General features: G+C 39.9%; 1 protein-coding gene across 1 annotated transcript in view; it reads right to left on the bottom strand.

The window, feature by feature from the left end:
• The window catches only part of gabra3 (gamma-aminobutyric acid type A receptor subunit alpha3), a gene marked incomplete at both ends in the record, with an annotated part of 531,886 nt that overhangs the window by 159,726 nt on the left and 350,440 nt on the right, over nt 1-21,720 (bottom strand). The window contains one exon of the mRNA XM_079834053.1: nt 8,163-8,315. Within this exon, the coding sequence (XP_079690179.1) occupies nt 8,163-8,315 (153 nt within the window). The remainder of the gene's footprint in view (nt 1-8,162; nt 8,316-21,720) is intronic.

Below are 21,720 nucleotides of genomic sequence, written 5' to 3'. Positions count from 1 at the left end.
TCCACCCAAAGAGGTAATGTGGTGGAAATGACGGTGGTGGAAATGAGAATCCTACAGTATTTTGTAAAAAAATCCAAGCTAGTGTTACAGATTAGCTATGAATTGGTAGCAAGCATTGCATGCATGCAAAATACATCTCTTTGTGTTAAAAAATCACATTATTTACAAACTCATTTGATGTTACGCCATGTTTGGAAATGACATACAATAAAAATATTTTAATTTCAAGCAATGTTTACCTTGAGTTTTCTTCTCCAAGTTGCTGAAGAAATTTAAAATCTCCTCCATGTCAGACATGTGCTTTGATGTCATTGTTCATCTCCATAGAAACTACCCAAACAATCTTTCAAAAAAACTTTTTAAAGGGACATTACAGCGTTGTGGTGGAAATGACGGCAATACTGTGGGACAACTACATTTTGTATATCAAATCATATTAATAGTTGTCTGACCTTAAAAACCTCAATTATGTTTTGATTATTTTACTGATACTTTATTCAGTCATATTAAAAAAAATTAGATAAATCATTTTTTTCATTATTGAAGATCAGAAGTCTGGGTGTGGGACAAGCTCAAAACAGCAATATTTGCATGTATAATGATGTTTAAAAAGGTGAAAAAATCATTATAGACTACCGGTAAAAAGTTCCTAAAGTACTTTCATTGTAAATTTAACTATGAAAGTGTGAATTTTTAAAAATTAAATGTTTTTTATAAAATATGATCAAAGGACATGAAAGTGCCCATAGTCTAAGAATTGCCCATATGTATATATATATATATATATATATATATATATATATATATATATATATATATATATATATATATATATATATATATATATATATATATATATATATATATATATATATATATATATATGCCTATAGTTGCGGAACGAATATAGTTAATGCGGGCGTGTACGCATTAATTTATACCAGGGTGGTCCAATGCGACTCCATAATGACGCCGAAAAATTCAAAGCACCTTCTCATAAATGTTGAGCATCCCGTTAGCACCTGCAACAGACAATCTCTGGAGCCGCCACTGAGGAGGAGGGAGAGTGAGGCTGGGCGGGACCAGCGGCAAGGAAGAAAACAAGTGGCAACGATGGACACAGGAGACTGGGTGGTGGAACCAGCTGTGACAAAGGAGACTGGGCGGAACCAGATAGTCCAAAATGAAATAAGCTTGAAGGGAGCAAATCCATGTCAGGAGTGGGGGCATGGGTGGGCAGTCCAACTCCACCAAAATTCCCACTGGGACAGACATGGGTGCCAGTTCTCGCACCTTGTCAGCCTTAGCGACTGGCTCAGGCTCTGGAACAAGTATCGTTGCAGGATCTAGCTCCGGGACGACCTTCTCCACCAGGGGAGGTCCTTGGTGGGTGTTGCTTCTGGATCAGTTCTTGTGGCGTACACAGGCTCAGTATTTAGGTCTGCAATTGGCCCTGGCTCATGGCAGGTGTGGTGAGAGGCTGGAGACTCAGGGTGTGTGGCTATCCTGAGGAGGAGTAGGGAAGAACTAGGGAGGAGTTGCGAGACAGGTGGAGTCGCTGTGATGATGAGCGACGGCAACAGGATGACTGTAGTGGGCTGGGGAGGCTGCTGCTGAATGGCGCTAAGTCTCTTCATCGACTTGGCCTACTGTGAGGAATGAGCCACTCAGCCACAGTGCATAGTCCATATACTGCTCCCGCTGGTAACAGTTGAAGTAGATAATTATCCAAACCTCTCCAGAAATGGTCTTCAGAGGTGGCAGATCTATAAGACCTTCTCCACGTAGTCATTCAGAGGATGCTCATTTTGTGGCAGGGAAAGAAGCAGGTTTTCAGGGGTGATGCGTAATAGCACTGTTGTTGGATCCATAATTTGGACAGGTCCATACTTCTGTCAGGCATTGGTTGAAGCAGAAGCAAGGAAGCACTGATAACATCTCAATATAGATATATTTTAGTATATGCATACATCTATTCAATATGTAAGGGAAATATTTAATTACTTTTTATATATATATATATATATATATATATATATATATATATATATATATATATATATATATATATATATATATATATATATATATATATATATATATAATTATATATATATTTAAACAGTGGTTTTACAGTGGTTTGAATTTTTCTAAGGAGTCTGTCTTGAAGGTTGTTGGTGTGCGAAAGATAATGGTGAAGGCGGGTCACAAAGAATAAGAAGGTATGGATGAAATAAGAATATACACCTGAAAATGTGGGAAATTAATGAGTAAGCAAGTTAAAAGACAAAAAAGAATAATGAAAAGAAAGAATTATAAAGAAGAGAGGGATACAAAAAGTAAAATATAAAACACATAAAAAGGTACCAGTGGCAGTATAAGAACATCAGCAGCATTTATTCAATGTGTGTAAATAACAACTTTTACAATGTGTAGTATATGTGTAGAAATATTGGGGATTCTGAAAAGGACCAATTGGGAAAAAATAGAAGAAGAAAGGATTTTAATAAGAACAATTTAAATTATTTATGTTACCCTGGTTCCCTGAGTAGAGAACTAGACACTTCATCAGTACCTGATTCTATGGTGTAGCATACTGGTTGAAGATGATTTTTATAAAACCGATTTTTATAAAAACGGGAGAGAAACGAAAACCAAAAAAATAATTATTCCCATATGAAAGTGCAAGTGTCAAATCAACAGAATTCAGAACAGGGTATTTAATAAAGACAAACAATGTTAAATAAATACAGTGCAAACAAAGAATCAGATATAAAGGATGGCTTCAAAGTAGAGACATGCGCAGGCAGATTTTGTCCCGCTCCGGAAGGATTCTGTCTCACTCCCACAAAATATACGTTATCTTCTCCCGCTCCCACCCACAACATTCATGTTTTGTCCCGCTCCCACCCGCCCGCAAAAGCCAGCATAAAAGTATAAATATATATATATTTTTTTCTGTATGTCCATGAAACAGTTTCAAGTAATTTAACATAAAAGCAAGCACGCTCGCTTAATAATTGCTAAAAAGCAGACATCTCAGTTCATCGCGATCTCACAAAGCTCCGCTATGAAGCTGACTGCGCAATGAATCTTTCATAATGTCTCTACACTTTCTTTGTTATAATGAGAGGATTTGCTAGCATGCAGAATTCAGTACTGAACAAAAACTCACTTTGAGTGGAGAGTGGATTCTATCTTAAATGCATCTGATTGACCATTGTGTTTTAAAAATCAACACGTGTCAGTGATTGGCTACATTGCACAATGCAGCAAAAACATGTTATAAACAGATAATCTGCCTATTCTTGCACCTGTAAATCATTTTTATTTTGTTTTAGTTGTTCTTGTTGCTTTTGTGTAATGGATGAATAACAATTAATTTGTTTTTAGATGTTTTATTTTTAGATATTTTTATTTTGCGGGAGTCCCGCGAATAGTTTTATTCTCCCGTGGTAGTGCAGGTCTCTACTTCAAAGCAGATAAATCAAACAAATGCAATAAACCAACTAGAATAACATATGTGAATTTTATGAGAGAAGATAAATCCAATGTATAGTCCGAAATGCAGTAGCGGCTCCTGGTCGTAAATTTAGGTAGGGTAGATTCTGGGTATAAGTGCTAGTTTATGATTAACATTTTGTAGGCTTTATATTCTAATCGCTGAACATTATGAATTCAAATGTCATTGCATTATTCAGCCTGAGGGTGGCGTGCGGTGCTCTAATGATGATTGACAGACTTAGTACTAGGGATCGACTGATATGGATTTTTTAGCGCCGATGCCGATACTGATTTTTTTTCATCAGTCTTAGCTGATGACCGATACAGGCTGCCGATTTTCTTGAGCCGATATTTGGAGCCGATACTGCTTTTGCTCCCTCAATTTACATCATAAAAATGACACAATGATCATGATGATAACAATGTTACAAGTCTCAATTTAAAAAAGAAACATCTATTGAACTAAAAAAACCTATATTTAACAAATAGTAAAAACAGCCGAGGTAGAACAAGAAGAAAAAAAAAAGAGTTCAGTGCTGAAAATAAATATTTAAGCATAATTAAAATTCTGAAAATAAATTCTGAAAAATAATATTTAAGCATACATAAAATAATTACACTATTGCACAGTAGCAATAAGCAAGCAGCATAATAAAGTGTACACTGACTGTGCTATACTTAATTTTAAAGCTATTTACAACCTAGTCATTTAATGCTTAGGTGCACTTAACTTAATCACTTGTAGAGCAACACCAGTGGTAATTCAGGAAAAAATCTCGGTTTCACTTTATTTTGATGGTCCCTTTAACACATTCTGTTGACTATAAATAACATTGCACATACATGTCTACTAATTCTCAGTAGAGTGTTAGTAGAGTATTAGTAGACTGGTAGGGTTAGGGTTAGAATAAGTTGACATGTACTTGCAAAGTTACTTATAGTCAGTAGAATGTTGGAGGACCATCACAATAAAGAGTTAGCAGACAGTCTACTGATAATCTAATGAGAGTTAGTTGACATGTAGTTGCAAATTTACTTATAGTCAACATATTGTTCAAAAGGGACCATCAAAATAAAGTGTTATCAAAATCTCCCAATGCTCCACGTGAAACTTCGGTCATCCGACCTTTTACCATCGTGTCAATTGTCAATTGATTTTGATTAATATGCATGAGGGAGGGAGAGCAAGACAGTTTGAAGATGGTGAGAGTGTGCGTGCATGCGTGCGCGGCTGGAGGAGGGGCGCGCTCTCTGCTCGTTCTGTCAGTAAATGCGACCTGTCACAAGCGCAGCAGTCAGTCTCTACATCAATCACCGATCAAATAAGGCTTTAGCGGGATAAAAATTTGCTTTGGCGGCCGCCAAAAAAATGCAGTATGTGGCTGCCGGTGTTGATTCTGTGGCGCACCATCGCGACTTCGTCTATGTGTGGGAAACACTGGAGAGATACACACCACACGCAAACCTCAGCCAGGTGGTCGCTGAATAAAACTCCCACAAATACCATTACTCACTAATATTACTACTTAGTACCAGTGATGGGAATAACGGCGTTACAGATAAACGGCGTTACTAACGGAATTATTTTTTTCAGTAACGAGTAATCAAACGAATTACTGTTTCTCCCGTTACAACGCCGTTAGCGTTACTGAGGAAAAAAAATTCGGCGTTAGTCGCGTTACTATAATTGAGCTCACAGAAGCGCTTTTCATCCGAACAGGCTCTCTGTCAGTCGGACCTGCAACGTGTGTGAGTGTGCGTGTGCCATGCGTGTTGGGGGTGGGTGCGGTGGTACACATAACTGATGATGATTGGTGGGTGGAAGACAAGGTTGAAGTTGATAGGTTGAGTTCACACCTATTTTTTTCACGGTCTATGGTTCACAGACACACACACACACACACACACACACACACACACACACCTATGACGCACACGCATATGCACATTCAGCGATGGTCCAACGACTTCAAAGGTAGCTTTTCGCAAATCGCAAAAAATAAAAACCCAGGTGATAACGTGAGCTCCACTACCAAAGGAAAGTATAGTACTGATAATATTTACACAATATTTGTCTCTCACATTGTCCCACAGCAACATTACAATAGTGCACATTAATGTACAATGTTTTATAATAATAATTTATTCTATTTAGTGTCCAATTCATTCATTTAACATATCTAATATTGGGGGCATCCAAGTTATTTGACATATTTGAACATTCGGAAAGAAAAAAAAAAAGGAACGCAGTAATTACTTTCCCTGGTAATTAGTTACTTTTATAATGATGTAACTCAGTTACTAACTCAGTTACTATTTGTAAGAAGTAACTAGTAACTATAACTAATTACTCTTTTAAAGTAACGTGCCCAACACTGCTTAGTACACACGACTAACGCATAGAATACCATCTTAGAATTGCCTTAATGTATTATTTATTGCCTCAGATGTTGTTTTAGAATATTGCAATTTGTGTAGTAATTCCAGTGAGGAAAGGCATGTCTATTCTCAGAACAAACATAAAACAAACACAACAGAACTACTATATATAAAGGGTATTCACATGAGAACATTTAAAATAAAGGATATATACTTTCATTAATTTGATAGCTATTCCACATAGGAAGAACAGACATGCCAACTAGTTACTGACCTGATGCAGACACATGGCTGAAGCGATTTGATATCATCTTGGTCTGGAGCAAGGTTTACGTGACACATGAAAATAGGTGGGGCAGCCAGAAATCTGCCCCAATGGCTCTCTATGAGAGCGGGCTGCTGCAGTTCCATTTTTCACTACATATTTACATTGGAAATTTGTGGGGTGCTGTAGAGCTAATGAGGGAGCAGAGACCGGCTGTCCCACCTAGTATCATGAATACATGCCTGTCGAATCCATGTGCTTCATTTTAATATATCCTGCTCACTTCATGACTTAAAAATCCGAAAAATATTTGTTGCAAAATTCTGAATACATTTACAATTTATTATTAATTCAGTGTATGTAGAGGTCTATGTTTGGATGCCCATACATACGAACCGCGGCTGCCGAAATGAAAGATAAATGTCTTTGTTTAGCAGTGATAGTAAGTCCAGAGTAACAAATCCAAATGGAAAATATAGAGAGATATAGAGCATATATGTCCTTAACGTTTCCTTAAATGTTTCTTAATGTCCTATATGTCCAATTCATAGCATATATGTCCTTAACTGACCAATCAAGAATAGCACTTACCATTCTATTCATTTTCTGTCTAATTTATAAAAAAAAAAAAATTCTGTTCTGTGCTAGATTAACTGAGACTTGTTACAGCACTTGCATATTGTTGCCCTTGACTGTTCTAGTTGCTTCTATTGCTCCAATTTGTAAGTCGCTTTGGATAAAAGCATCTGCTAAATGATTAAATGTAAATGTGACGTTGCAATGTAACAGAAACCAGACCAGATCTCCAACCTGAAACTTTGCATCTTTCTGATGGCCATTGATAGTAGTATATGGCTTGTCTAAGCTGAGCCTTTCTCACTGGCTGTTGGAATTTGTCTGCCAGTTGTTGTTGTCTCTCTATAATGGAATATGATTATTGTGGTGGATTTGGTGAATAATGGATTAGGCAGGGGCCCCTGCAGAAGTCTCCCGTGATTTACAAAGGTTTGTGCTCGTCAATTTACAGGTGTTTACGCCATTATTTACCGCCAAAAAAAGCAAGTCTTAAACCAGACGCTAACGGGTAGATCGTGTTGGGGTCATTATGGAAATGATACGGCTGCATCGGTGTTCATTATTTTGCGCGTCATCAGTAGATCACACGCAGAACTGTCCACTCCCATATGCACTTTTCTGGAATTGCACTCTCACGCTAATTTGCCCTGTTTAGTACAGTCTGGCCCTTTGAGTGTGGTTGCCTTCTGGATCTTGCTGAAGACAGCCTCTATGTCACTAGGATTTTGCTCTCTGGAAGGTGAGTATACAATAATATAGTACTAATAAACAAAACCTCCACAAAGAAAAAAAAAAATCTTTGGATGTTGACGAATTCCATAGTCCTAAACTGAGATTGTAAACAGACTGGCAGCAAGGGAAAAACAAACCCCTCCAGTTAAGTAAATCTCATAGCTTGGAGCACCAAACGTAGGATTTCGAAGTTCAATGCACATTTAAAAATAAAAGCGCAAAATGACACAGTCACCACCTTAAACAGATAAAAACAACTCATAAGACAATAAAACTGCTGAAGGAGATACAGTTGCAATGCTTTTGGTTTACTTCATTTCACTGCAGATGAAGGTTCATCTAATCTGTAATTAGGTGTTTGTGTGGTGGTTTATGTAATTACAGGTCAATCCTGTGATTCCTGCACCATTTCAAAACAGAATCCATCACTAATCATGTTTAGGGCCTCTCAGGGAACGTACATGGTAAACTGAATACAAACTTGTCAAATAATCCCTGATGCTCTCGCTTACTGAACGCTTCTCGTTGTTTCATGATGACAAATAAAAACAATGAAAAAACAAAAGCATCTCTACAAATATAAGGCACAGCATGTTTTGATGTACTCATAATTTATAAACAGCAGCTCAATGTTGGATGTGTTATTTGCCGGATTACTCACAGAGCACATCTGTGCATTAAGAAACAATAGGGAAGAAAAGCTTACCGAAGACGGTGCGTGCTGGCACAGACTCCCGGTTCAGCCAGAAGGACACCTGAGAGAGAATGACGGTCATTATGCAGGGGAGATACGTCTGGATCACGAAATAGCCAATTTTCCTTTTCAAATGGAAATATGTTGTCATCACTACATATTCTCCTATATAAGAAATGAGAAAAAGAGAAGAGAGAGACCATAAGAGAGATTAATTATTGATTATACAACACATACATAGACTAAAATATTCCTTATTTATTATGTATTATTATTTATAAAATATTCCTTATTTATATTCTATTTTTTATTTGCAGAATATCATACAAGCAGAGCAAATGAGATATAGAGAGATGTGGACTTGTGTTGGAGAGGAAAGTTAACTGCTTCTTGAATATCACAGCGCCAACTATGGAGTAGGACTCAAGTGTTTTCCCAGCATGGTTGGGCAGATTGGATGTTCTAACCTTAGCAGGAAGGAAGTGACAGACAATTGCCCAATCTGAAAGCCCTACCATTTAGTTCTTTTTGAAGGTCTGATGGAGCATGAAGAGCTGCGATTATGCCATTAAAATCAGAGGTAGAATGGCCAATTTGCAGTTTAAACCATATAATATATGTTCGAAATTTTGAACATACAAAATAAGGGAAATGTTATTCCTTAAAGGCTGGTCGATGGTAGATCAGGAGTAGTAGGAGACTTACAGTCTATATTTTCTCTCATTTAATCCTAGAATAAATATTCAAGATTATTTTCAGAAAAAAAAAAGAAAGAAAATATGCTTTGCAAAAGATTTTTTGTTGCAGCTTTATACTTAAATTCTTTACATTTATAATTTTTTTTCCCACATCAATCTACAAAAAAAAAACAAAAACAAAACTGACTGGCTGCTGTCATAAAAACCATACAGTCATACAGTGATGGTTGTCCATCTGCAAATTTCTCCTATCTCCACACATGATCTCTGGAGCTCAACCAGAGTGACCATCCGGTTCTAGGCCACCTCTCTCCCTAGGGTCCATCTCCTCTGATTGTTCAGATTTGCTAGGCGGCCAGCTCTAGAAAGACTCATTCCATACCTCATCCATTTTACTGAATTACGGAGGCTCCTGTGCTCTTGCGAACCTTTAATGCAGCACATTTTTCGTAGCCTTCATCTCTAAAGGTCATCTACAATATAGATTCAGTCATATGATACAAGGAGAACATTTACTGTTTTGGATATATGGCTGTATGTACTAAGAATTTGAACTATTACTTGTGAAAATGGTATCAAAAGGAAACAACAACTGTAAACATATTCAAAGTTGATGTTTTAGTTAGAAGACACTTGAGAACTAATGCCATCTGGTTCCATTGACATAAAATCTGGTGCAGAGCAAATTTAATAGCGCACATGCGTAAAAGTTAATAATGACTTAATAATTAATTTTAATCTATTCCTCACTCAAAAATCATCACATCGTATGACTTCATAAGATCTGGTATATAGCACATAAGTCATATGGACCACATTTTATGGTGCTTATTTATCATTTTTAGAGTCCTCGTTATGTAAAAGAAAGCCCTCTGCTTTCTGTGAAATATCTTCTTCATTTTTACGGGAAATATTCCTTTGACAAGACCGGAGGTTGAAATTCTAATCTCTGTGGGAAAAGCAATTTTCAACTGAGTAAGTGTTCTCTCCCTGCACTGGGAGGCAGAGCAGAGGACAATTAAAATGACAAAATGAAGAATAAACAGATGCTTCTGGTGCTTTAAAAACAAACACTAGAGTATTTGTCTTTTCCATTTCAGCTGAGGGGGGACAGTAAAATAGGCGTCTCATCTGGAGGCAAGCCAATATGAAACCCAATATTTTCACCAGCACTGACATACACCCAGAGTTTTTAAAAGTGTCTTAATAGTGTCTATCTCTAAATAATCACCGTTTCAGAATGTGGCCTTGACGTGACTTTTACTAATGTGTTCATTGCAGAATAGGTAAAAAAAAAAAAAAAAAAGGCTGCTTATACTATAATAGCAATAAGGTGTAAAAAGGTTTGCATGGAAGGGGAAGATTGGGGAAGATGCCCCATCCCCACCCCCTTAAAAAAGGTTCACTGGCCACTACTACAATAATCAGAACTATACAGACAGAAGTATACAGAGATAACGACAGCATGGGCTGCAAACGGTTTATTAAAAAAAGGGGTGACAGATTTTCATCTTTTGTGTACAGTAGAATAGAGTGAAAAGATTCAAATTCACTTCAGCAGCAAAAAAAAACAGGGGTAAAGCAGGGGTCACCAAATCAGAAATCAGTGCTTTGTTAAGTGTAATGTGTTAGTTAATCAACTAAAATACTACATCACACATTTTTAACTATTCATATGTCTATTTAAATGTTTTACGATATTATACACAAATTAGTGTGGGACCGTTTCAGCTGTGGCTCAGAGCCAAGGGATTTTGTCCAAGGGCTAATTAAATGCCCTTTCTGGCCCAGGAAGCGTCTATACTGATCGCTCTGCTCGATAGAGTCCTGGCGAAGGTCTGTCAACAAGGGTCATAATAGCACCTCATTGGCTAACCAGAGTCTGGTTCTCAGAAATAATCTCTCTCCTCGACAGCTCGCCATGGGCAATCCCGTACAGGAGAGATCTCCTGTCTCAGGCACAGAGGACGATATCCCCAGCCCGAGTTATGGAATCTTCATGTTTGGCCCCTGACGGGGATCGTCTAAGAGAAGCTGAACTTTCAGCGGATGTAATAGAGCCCATTCTGAGGGCTAGTGCTCCCTCCACTTGAAGAATGTACACACCTACAGGGCTAGGGCTCCCTCCACTAGAATAATGTATGCCCTTAAGTGGCATGTCTTTGAAAGATGGTGCACTATACATCATGCAGACCCAGTCCACTACCAGATTGTTTCAGTGCTGGAGTTTCTGTAGGAAAAGCTGTCAGCAGGCACATGTCCTGCTACTCTCAGAGTATCTGTGGCCACCATCTCAGCTTGCCACGCTCTGATTGATGGAGTTTCAGTAGGGAAACACCCTCTGATCGCCTGCTTCATTCGTGGAGCTAGGCGACTGAGACCACCCGTCAGATTGGAAGTTCCCTCATGGGATTTAGCCGTGGTCCTTGAGTGGCTAGTTGACAACCCCTTTGAACCAGCGCCAGTCAAGCTTCTGACTCTAAAGATGGTTTTCCTTATGGCTATCTCATCACTAAAGAGGATTGGAGACTTTGCCGTTTGGACTGGTCAAGGCTATTTTGCACCCTTACCCCACTATCTTCCAAAAGTTTAATTTTCGACTGTACATCCGGTCATTCTTTAAGCCTTCTGTCCTCCGCCATTCACTACACCAGAGCAGGAGAAACTTCACTTACTGTGTCCAGTTTTTGCTCTTCAGATTTACATCCACTGCACTAGCCAGTGGCTTAAGTCAGAGCAGTTGTTAATTTGTTATGGGGGCCATAACCGGGGGGCGGCAGCCACAAAGCGAATTGTCGCATTGGGGGAGGGATGCTATTGCTCTAGCCTATGAGGTGTGTGGTCAAGCTTCGCCTCTAGATGTTAGGGCTCATTCTACCAGGGGGGGTTGCATCCTCCAGGGCTTTAGCAAGAGGCACCTCCTTGCAGCAAGTATGAGATGAGGCAGGCTAGTCCTCACATTTATTCGATTTTATAGTTTGGATGTTCTTGTTATTCAAGCTCTGAGGCCCCATCCACATGAAGCCAGAGCTTTACCTATCCAATCTTTTTTTTCCGTAAAAATTCTGTAAACACGATGTCGTCTACAGAAATATCTGCGTACACACGAAACCAGTGAAACCGACTGAACACAATGTAGTGAACATGCCAGACCAGTATGCAGTGCTGTAATTCTGCCACAGAGACACTTAAAATGGAGAAGAAGAGTCGGAGCATGTGCATAAACTTTGCGCGCAGTATACAAATCGTTGTATGGACCGACGACGAAGTGGAACTTCTACTCAGACTTACACTCGATTACAAGTCGGCTAAACTCCAAGAAAATGTTGACTGGGAGTCATGTCAGTTCACATATTCTGATATAAGGGACGCAGTATCAGGCGCAGTATCCGAGGGAGCCTACTGAGAAGGATTTCCCTCACAATGCTAACATGGTCTCAAAAGCCCAAGTCACCGCCAAGTTAAAAAACATACGCAGCAAATACAGGCAGGCGGTGGACAAAGGGCGTCGAAGTGACCAAGGACGGGTAGTGCTCATATTTTATAAGCTTTGCCAGGAGATCTGGGGTGGGTCGCCTGCTACGCGCTCCATCGATGCCGGCATTGAGACGGGTGACCTGGAAGAGTCTTCTACATCGACAGTGGAGCTGCCTGCCGATTCTCCAAACTCCACTGAATCCCTCGACTGGCTTCCTCCTGCGGTAAATCAGCGGAGCGATATGCTCCAGGTAGGCAAGTTTAGCGAGTTAGCCATATGGTACAGTACCGTTTGATGTGGGCATAGTTAGGATGGGTGCATGTTCTTTGTTTATGTGTGTTGCTTAGTGTAAATTCACTACATGCATGGCTTTGGCCATAAGTTGTTTTGCATAATAATATTGCAATTTGCTTTATTATTTGCTTTACTCAAGGCAAAGTTAAAGAGCCACCGAGGGGACAGGCTGAAGAGAAAGGTTGTGACTGATCCGGCAGAGGAGGACCAACAAATAAAGAGGAGGATGTTGGCGCTAATGGAGGACTCAGCTAGACGCAACTCTGAAAACATGCTGCAGATCAATACAAACATTGCTAAAATAACTAGCAACATTCAGGAGGGATTTTCCTTCATGAGGGGATTGTTGTTTCAAAGACATGTTGCACACCCACACAGCAGCGGACAATTCCAAGTGCACCCACCATCATTCATACACACAACACCACACCCCATTACACCAGCCTTCCTGCACACACCTCGGTCCAATCAACCAGCAAACCAATCTGGACAATACCCCCCTGAACAATACACACCTACACCAGCACGTGGCACCCCAAAGCAGCAAACCACATTTTCATACAGACGTGCACTGCTGCAAGATGACACAGAGCTTCATTTTGGTGCACTGTTGCACTTTCTACAATTTGACCTGTTGAATAGAATTTTTGGTTATATAGATATATATAAAAAATGTATTTCTGTCTTTGAAAAAAAAAAAAAATCTGGAAGTGGTTGCAGTCATTTGTTTATTTTCACACAACACTTTCAAAATGATCAGCATTTCACATTTCACAATTCACATTTGGAGAATGTACTAAATACTTTTATATTACAACAAAATATAAGTCGGTCTTGTTTGCCAGTCTTTTGTTAAGGATCGAGGTATTTTGTGAGCACTCTCCTCACTCTCTTTCCCTCTCCCTCATTACAGTCTGTGAGGTAATTGTTTCATTGTGTAGGAGGCTGTAAGTCTTTATCACCTTGTATTGTTAACAACACTGAGTGTTCAGGCACAGTTTCCTTACTGTCCTCGCAAAAATTGTGGAGAACAAAGCAGGCGTAAGTCACATGGGGCAGGTCCTGCAAGTTGATGTCCATAGGCCTTTTCAGTGCAGCAAATCTGGCTTTGAGCCGACCAAAAGCACATTCAATCACCATCTGTGCCCTACACAAACATAGGCCACAGTACTGTTCTTGAGGTGTATTGCCACCGTTTAAATATACCTTACTCAAGTAAGGCAGCAGAGGGTAGGCTGGGTCACCAAGAAGAAAAATGGGTATGGCCTCCTCATTGTCCATAATTAGCTTTTTCAGAGCAGGGATCTTGCAAGTTTTAAAGTTCAATTTCAGCTTTGAATTAGTGAAAATCCGTGCATCGTGTACACTCCCAGGCCATTTTATCACAACATCAATAAATCTGTACTAATAATCACAGACCGCCTGTACATTAAGAGAATTAAGTTTGCCTTTCCTGTTGATATAGTCCATTGAGTTGGTAGATGGCTGCTTGATCTAAATGTGGGTCCTGTCGACCGCTCCCAAACACTGTGGCATGCCACCGTGGAAGCCAGATGGAGCAAGATGGAAGCCCAAAGCAAGATGGAAGCCCAAAACCAGATCCGCGGCCTCAGACCCTCTTGATGTATTTTGGACCCAGGTGGATAGCGATTTGAATGATTGCCTGACAACAACGGACACAGCCTGTCGCGACACGCCAAAGGCGTTAGCAGTATTCCGTAGCTATCCCTCATCGCTCAAGTAATAAAGCATTAACGCAACCTTTTTGATCGTCTCAATTGGTGCCCTCATGTTTGTTGTTTGCCCTTCGATATACGGATTAAGTTCTTCGCTTAGGGTGACGAGAGATGCTTTGGACATGCAAAAGTTCTCCCTCCATTCATCTTCCACAACAACGCCATTCACAAAGTTGTCCCACCAACAGCTGGTTCTACCAGGTCTTACCCAAAATCTTATCCTGATTTCCCTCCTTGTTGTCCTCCGCGGTGGACCTAAGAGCATGTGGCGTATGTTGTTGTTCATAATCATTTGTTGCTCAACATAGTAACAAAGGAGCTGAAGATTTTGCGGTAGTAAAGCTAATAAGCTCAGTAGCTTCTGCAGCACGAACACAAGCATGTAGTCCGCCATTGTTGTTGTTGCTTTTCCGTGACGTGGGTCGACACGTGGGGTGATGACATCACATGGCTGTACACACGGAAACGCAAGGGTGTCATTTTCAGTTTTATCCACTCTGGGACCCGGTTTAAAAAAAATGTCGGTTTCATGCTCCCAAAACGTCGGATCCGTGAAGACGAAACGCTGATATGGTACAAAATTTACACGTATACAGATAAACGTGTCTCCGTGTGGACGGGGCCTGAGACCCTTCTTGTGCTTGTGCACACGCATTACACAACCTTGAGGGGTCCAGACACTTCCACTGGACCATGGTGCAATGGAAAAAGGTTGCCTGGGCTGATGCTGGGAAACCTTGGGTCTTGCCATTCATGCAGATGTTACTTTGACATTGTAGCACCAACCTAAAGATTGTTGGAGACCAGCTACACCCCTTCATTACAATAATGTTCCCTTTTTAGCAGGATAATGCACCTGCCACACAACAATAATTTTTCAGGAATGAGCTTTGACGAACATGACAGAGTTCAAGGTGTTGCCTTGCCCTTCAAATTCCCCGGATATCAATCCAATTGAATATATATTGATGCTGGACCCACCTCACAACTTGCAGGACTTCTGCTGCTAATATCTTGGTGCCAGGTACCACAGGACATATTCACTGGTCTAGTGGAATCCATGCCTCAACGCATGAGGAGTTATTTTGCCAGCATGAGATAGACCTACACTATATTAGGCAGGTGGTTTTAATGTTGTGGATGGTCAGTGTATTTATATGCAAATTATTTCTCAGCAATATTAGCACTATTATTATTGTTGGTCTATGAACTTATGGCCATTGCATGTTTTTTCAGAGTCTGCATCTCAGCTTCCTGAGAACCCTGCATTTTGTTCCACTCAATTGCCCTCCGTACAACTGCCATTGAATGCAAGAATGCATTCTGTGTGAATGGCAAAAACATGCTTGCAATTAGGTGGTATTTCAAGCTTGAATTACTCAGAAGAAAGGAAAATGGGTCAGGAAGCATGAATAAATGCATTATTTTTAAGTACATACATAAATACATACATATGTATATGTTTTATCTTCATCAGTTTGACAACTCAAAAGTTCACAACACAACCAAATACAGAAATGCGCTGCAAATGTTCACAACACAACCAAAGACAGAAATGCGCTGCAAACGTTTACAACACGACCAAATACAGCAACGTGCTGCAAAACTTCACAACACGACCAAAGACAGAAATGCGCTGCAAAAGTTCACAACACAACCAAAGACAGAAACGCGCTGCAAACCTTCACAACACAAACAAAGACAGAAATGTGCTGCAAACGTTCACAACACAACCAAAGACAGAAACGCGCTGCAAACATTCACAACACAAACAAAGACAGAAAAACGCTGCAAACATTCACAACACAACCAAAGACAGAAATGAGCTGCAAAAGTTCATAACACAACCACAGACAGAAACACGCTGCAAAAGTTCATAACACAATCACAGACAGAAACACCCTGCAAAAGTTCATAACACAACCACAGACAGAAACACGCTGCAAAAGTTCATAACACAACCAAATACAGAAACACGCTGCAAAAGTTTACAACACGACCAAATACAGAAACGAGCTGCACATACTCACAACCCAACCAAAGCCAGAAACGCGCTGCAAAAGTTCATACAACCAAATACAGAAATGCGCTGCAAATGTTCATACAACAAAATACAGAAACACGCTGCAAAAGTTCACAGCAAAACCAAAGACAGAAACGCGCTGCAAAAGTTCACAGCAAAACCAAAGACAGAAACGCGCTGCAAAAGTTCATAACACAACCAAATTCAGAACTGTCTTTGGTTGTGTTGTGAACTGATCACTCTGTCGGGGTTTATTCTGCGGTAACAACCGGCTGGATGTACATTATCCCTTACATATCACCACCACACCAGGCAGTTGTGCAATCATATTTTAATCTTATCTTTTATTCTTTAATCAGTTTTTTTTTAATTCTGTGAACAAGAATTATTTGATGCTTTGAATTATTTTAAGTTTGTTTGATGCTAATTATAGATTAAAAAAGAAATATCGATTAAACAACAACAACAAAACAGCCTGTACTTGCAAAGATAAGATGGCTGTTTATTTATGTTTATTTATGTTTAGCCATTTTCTTCCACATTTCTATAAAGGTGAGATGCACCACATATGCATTTTTAATGCATATTAGTACATTATATAGAAAATGTCCTGCTGCTGCTGCAAAAAAAAAAAAAACCTTTTGAGTGCAGATCGACAATGTGTGAGATTATAATGCAATATATCAAATAAATATTTTAGAGTAAAGTATTGTCAAAATCTGTTACGACCACTGGAGCCTCATCAAATAGGAATGCATGCACTGAATACCTCTGAAGTCAATTGAACCTGGAACAGAACCTGCTCAGAGTCACCAGAGGCTACTTACCCTAAGTTACCTCAGGTTTTGGAAGCGAAAGTTGAGGTTCCATTTCGAGTGGAAATAAACGCTGCATCATGATGTTGATGTTATGGAAACACCACTGCATGAGCTGGTGTCTGAAGCACATGTGGGGTAACACCAATAGTTAATAGCCAAAAGCCTCGACAGGTGATGTGGTGTCAGCGAGACCATAAATAGACACCTGAAACGTAGCTTCTTTGTCTTCAGGAAGCCGTTTGTTTGCGTGTCTGTGTGTGTGTGAAGTCTGTCTCTCTGTGAGGAGAATATTAAGAAAAAAAAAAGTTTGCCTGCTAGCAAAGAATTACAAGCTGTGTGTTCCACCATGGAACCCAAGATATGGAAGATCTGGGTCTGGCCCCTGAAGGGGCACCAGCTCATAGATTCCGGTCTCTCAACCAAGGTTGTTGAGAGCATTCTGAATGCTAGAGATCCCTCCACTAGGAAACTGTATGTCCTGAAATGGCTTCACTTTGTGTCACAGTGTGTGAGGCACCAATTTAAACCAGTCCTCTGCCCGGCTGGCTCAGTGCTGGAGTATTTACAGGAGCGCTTTTCAGATAATTTATCCCTTGCTACTCTTAAAATGTACGTGGTTGCTATAAATGCTTGCCATGACCACATAGACAGAGATTGTGTGGGGAGGCATCTGGCCTTCTTCTTGGTTCCTTCCTGGGATCTTTCTATAGTCCTAGAAGGACTATTAGAGGCCACGATCGAGCCTTTGGAGTCAGCATCAGAGAAGTTTCTGACTCTCAAGGTGGCTGTTACGTACGCTGTGCTACGTAGTCTGTTTTGTTATATATTTGTACATGTTGTGTGTTACGTACGTGGTGCTACGTATAGTCTGTTTTGATATACATCACGCTGTGCATATGTGTGAGTGCGTTTGTAAGCTGTCTGTTCCAGAGATGGAACGTGAGTGGAGGAACCGCCTGTCAGTCAACGGACGTCAGACGCTGACGTCAGGATTGCGCAACCAATCACAGGTCCTGAGGCTGTTTATGAATGGCGCAAACTTCAATGGGAGACACGCTTTGACTCTGGGGAGAGTACACACTCAATGACGACGGTCTCTAGTTCGAGAGTCCAGTCTGAGAGGCTGATCTACATTCGGGGCTCACTGCTGTTACACCTTAGCAGTTAGATCAGTTCTCTGTTTGTTTGTGCTTGTGTGTTCATATATGTTATATGCTTGAGGTAGCCGATTACCATGGTTGATGTGTGACCGCTGTTCTCTGACGCTTTATCTCAAGTTATCATTCAGCGCTGTATAAACGGGTAAGATTGTGAGGTTGTGAGACTAAGATTGTAAAGATTGCTAAGATTGTATGTTTTGTTTAGTTAGTCAGGTTGTTCAGTTATGGCGTTTTCGGACGCCGAAGATGTTTCTTTCTACAACTTTTGTTGTTAGTTAGTTTATTTCCTAAATCTTCAGTTAGATGAGTTTTGTTATGTTTTGTTCTTTGATTTAAGCAGCACTCGTTTGCTCCTTCCTCTCTCCCAGTTTGTTTGTTGATTTTTTGCTTTATCCTGCTTAATTGTATATTTTGTAAATATTCTTTATTTTCACTACTTTATTACTTTTCACATTATTACTTCACTTTATTGTCATAAACACAAATTAAATCTTTTTCAATTGAAGTCGTTGGTCTTGGGTCATCCTTTTGCAGTCTCCCCTACTGTCTGAAACACACACATGCTCATCCTGTGTTATGTCTGATAATATGCTAGACAATTTAACATCTAATTAACGAGGGACGTAACAGTGGCTCTGTTTAATAACTTTGCAAAAAAGAGTAGGAGATTTGCAGGCTTTATCAGTTGATCCATTTTGCAATATAATTCACCCCTGGACTGGTTAAGATCATTTTGCACCCGAGGCCAAGATATGTGGGATGCGAGGATACGAGGCCGGTCATCTTTCTAGTTTTTTCTCCCCAGCCCTTTGAATTACCAGAGTAAGAAAAGCTTCACCTTTTTGTGTCCAGTCAGGGTGCTAATGATTTACGTTGACTATTCGGGCTTGTGGCATAAATCAGGTCAGTTGCTGGTATGCTTTGGATGCCATGGCAGAGGTTCCATTGTCACAAAGCAGAAGTTATCCCAATGGATTGTTGATGTTATTGCCTTGGCCGTTCCTTATGCATTTGATACTATCGACCACAACATTCTTTTGAATAGACTCGAAAATAATGTAGGTATTAGTGGAATTGCTTTATCATGGTTTAAATCATACCTATGCAACCGTTATCAGTTTGTAGTAGTAAATGAAGATATGTCACACCGATCGCAAGTTCAGTATGGAGTACCACAAGGCTCAGTGCTAGGACCGCTACTCTTCACCCTGTACATGCTACCACTGGGAGATATCCTTTGGAAGCATGGCGTTAGTTTTCATTGTTATGCTGACGATACTCAGCTCTATATTTCTTCACGCCCTGAAGAAACTTACCAATTCACAAGATTAACGGAATGCATAGCTGATATAAAACATTGGATGACCGGTAATTTCCTGCAACTCAATTCAGAGAAAAAAAAGAATTTTTAATTATTGGACAAAAAAGCTCCACAAGTAGTAACCTAGAATACTGTCTAACACTTGATGGCTGTTCTGTCAAGTCCTCGTCGTCAGTGAGGAACCTGGGTGTGCTCTTTGATACCAATCTTTCGTTTGAAAGCCACGTTTCTAGCATCTGTAAAACTGCTTTCTACCATCTTAAAAATATATCTAAATTACGGCACATGCTCTCAATGCAAAATGCTGAACAGTTAGTTCATGCGTTCATGACCTTTTAATGCTTTAAAATGCCTTATTGTAATGCTCTACTGGGTGGTTGCCTTGCTCGCTTAATAAATAAACTCCAGCTGGTCCAAAACGCAGCAGCTCGAGTTCTTACTAGAACCAGGAAGTATGACCATATTAGCCCAGTTCTGTCAACACTGCACTGGCTGCCTATTAAACATTGCATATATTTTAAAATCTTACTTATTACTTACAAAGCACTAAATGGTTTAGCTCCCCAATACTTGAGCAAGCTCTTAACATATTATACTCCATCACGTCTACTGCGGTCTCAAAATTCTGGCCAGTTGATAATACCGAGAATATCCAAATCAACTGCAGGCGGTCGATCCTTTTCCTATTTAGCTCCGAAACTAAACATTGTTCGGGAAGCAGACACACTCTGTCAGTTTAAATCTAGACTAAAAACACATCTCTTTACTGTGGCATACACATAAAACACTTTTTCAATGAAATGATTGTTAGGCTGCATTAACTAGGTCAGCCGGAACCGGGAACACTTCCCATAACACCTGATGTACTTGTTACATCATCAGAAGAATGGCATCTACGCTAATGATAGTCTCTCTGTTTTATCCCGAGGTTTACTGCAGTCAGCCGGATCCGGGCCGTATCCAGTTCAGATGGTGGCCCTGCGCCCAGAGAAGACCAACACAGGACCCCGAAGTGTCTGCAGAGACCGTGATTAGACACCCCCTGCAACTGCCTCATCGACACGGCATCTCAATAAACCCGTCTCCGGCGTGTTGACTCAGATTGTTCGAATATTACAATTAAATAATACTTAAATCGATATGTCATCCTCAATAAACCCGTCTCCAGCGTGTTGCGTCCGATCATTCGAATATTGCACTTTAATAATTATTTAATCAACATCATCCTCAATAAACCGTCTCCAGCATGTTGCCCCCAGTCCCTCGAATATTCTGATCTATTATGACCTCTGAGCTCTAAAGCTGCCAGAATAATAATAATAATACGCTGTTTGTTAATTGGCCAGAGGAGAACTGGCACCCGACTGAGCCTGGTTTCTCCCAAGGTTTATTTTTCTCCATTAGGTCACCTAATGGGGTTTTGGTTTCCTTGCCACTGTTGCCTCTGGCTTGGCGTGCTCAGTTGGGGACACTAAATTTTTCAACTAAACATCGAAATAAATCTAATTAATAAACTAAATTAACCATTTAAACTAAATTACTGATCGAATTATTGATCTAAAGCCCACACTGTCACTGTATGATAATTGAAATGAACTGATGACATCAGCGCTTTTTCCAGAATGGCTATACAGCTGAATAAAATTATGTTGCATTATTTTCCTGTTTAACACTGTAAAGCTGCTTTGAAACAATCTACATTGTTAAAAGCGCTATATAAATAAATTTGGCTTGACTTGACTTGACTATGAGGCGTGTGGTATGGCTTCACCTCTAGGCATAAGGGCTCACTCCACTAAGAGTGTCGCTTCTTCTAAGGTGCTTGCTAAAGGTGCGTCATTGCAAGATGTTTGTGCTGTGGCAGGCTGTTCCTCCCTGCATCCATTCATAAGGTTTATCATTCTGGATATGGACTTAACCCCAGGAAGTCATACCCTTTTTTGGTTAATTCCTCTATATTAGTTCTTATTACTTTGAGGCATGCAGCATGCTTCACTTCTAACCATTCTTGGATTTCAATTCTAAAAGGGCATTGGCCAGTG

The sequence above is a fragment of the Gobio gobio genome, assembly GCF_949357685.1.
Source record: "Gobio gobio genome assembly, chromosome: 14".
NCBI classification, from domain to species: domain Eukaryota; kingdom Metazoa; phylum Chordata; class Actinopteri; order Cypriniformes; family Gobionidae; genus Gobio; species Gobio gobio.
Note: the sequence above shows the minus strand (reverse complement) of the source record. Positions and strands in the feature narration are given on the sequence as shown.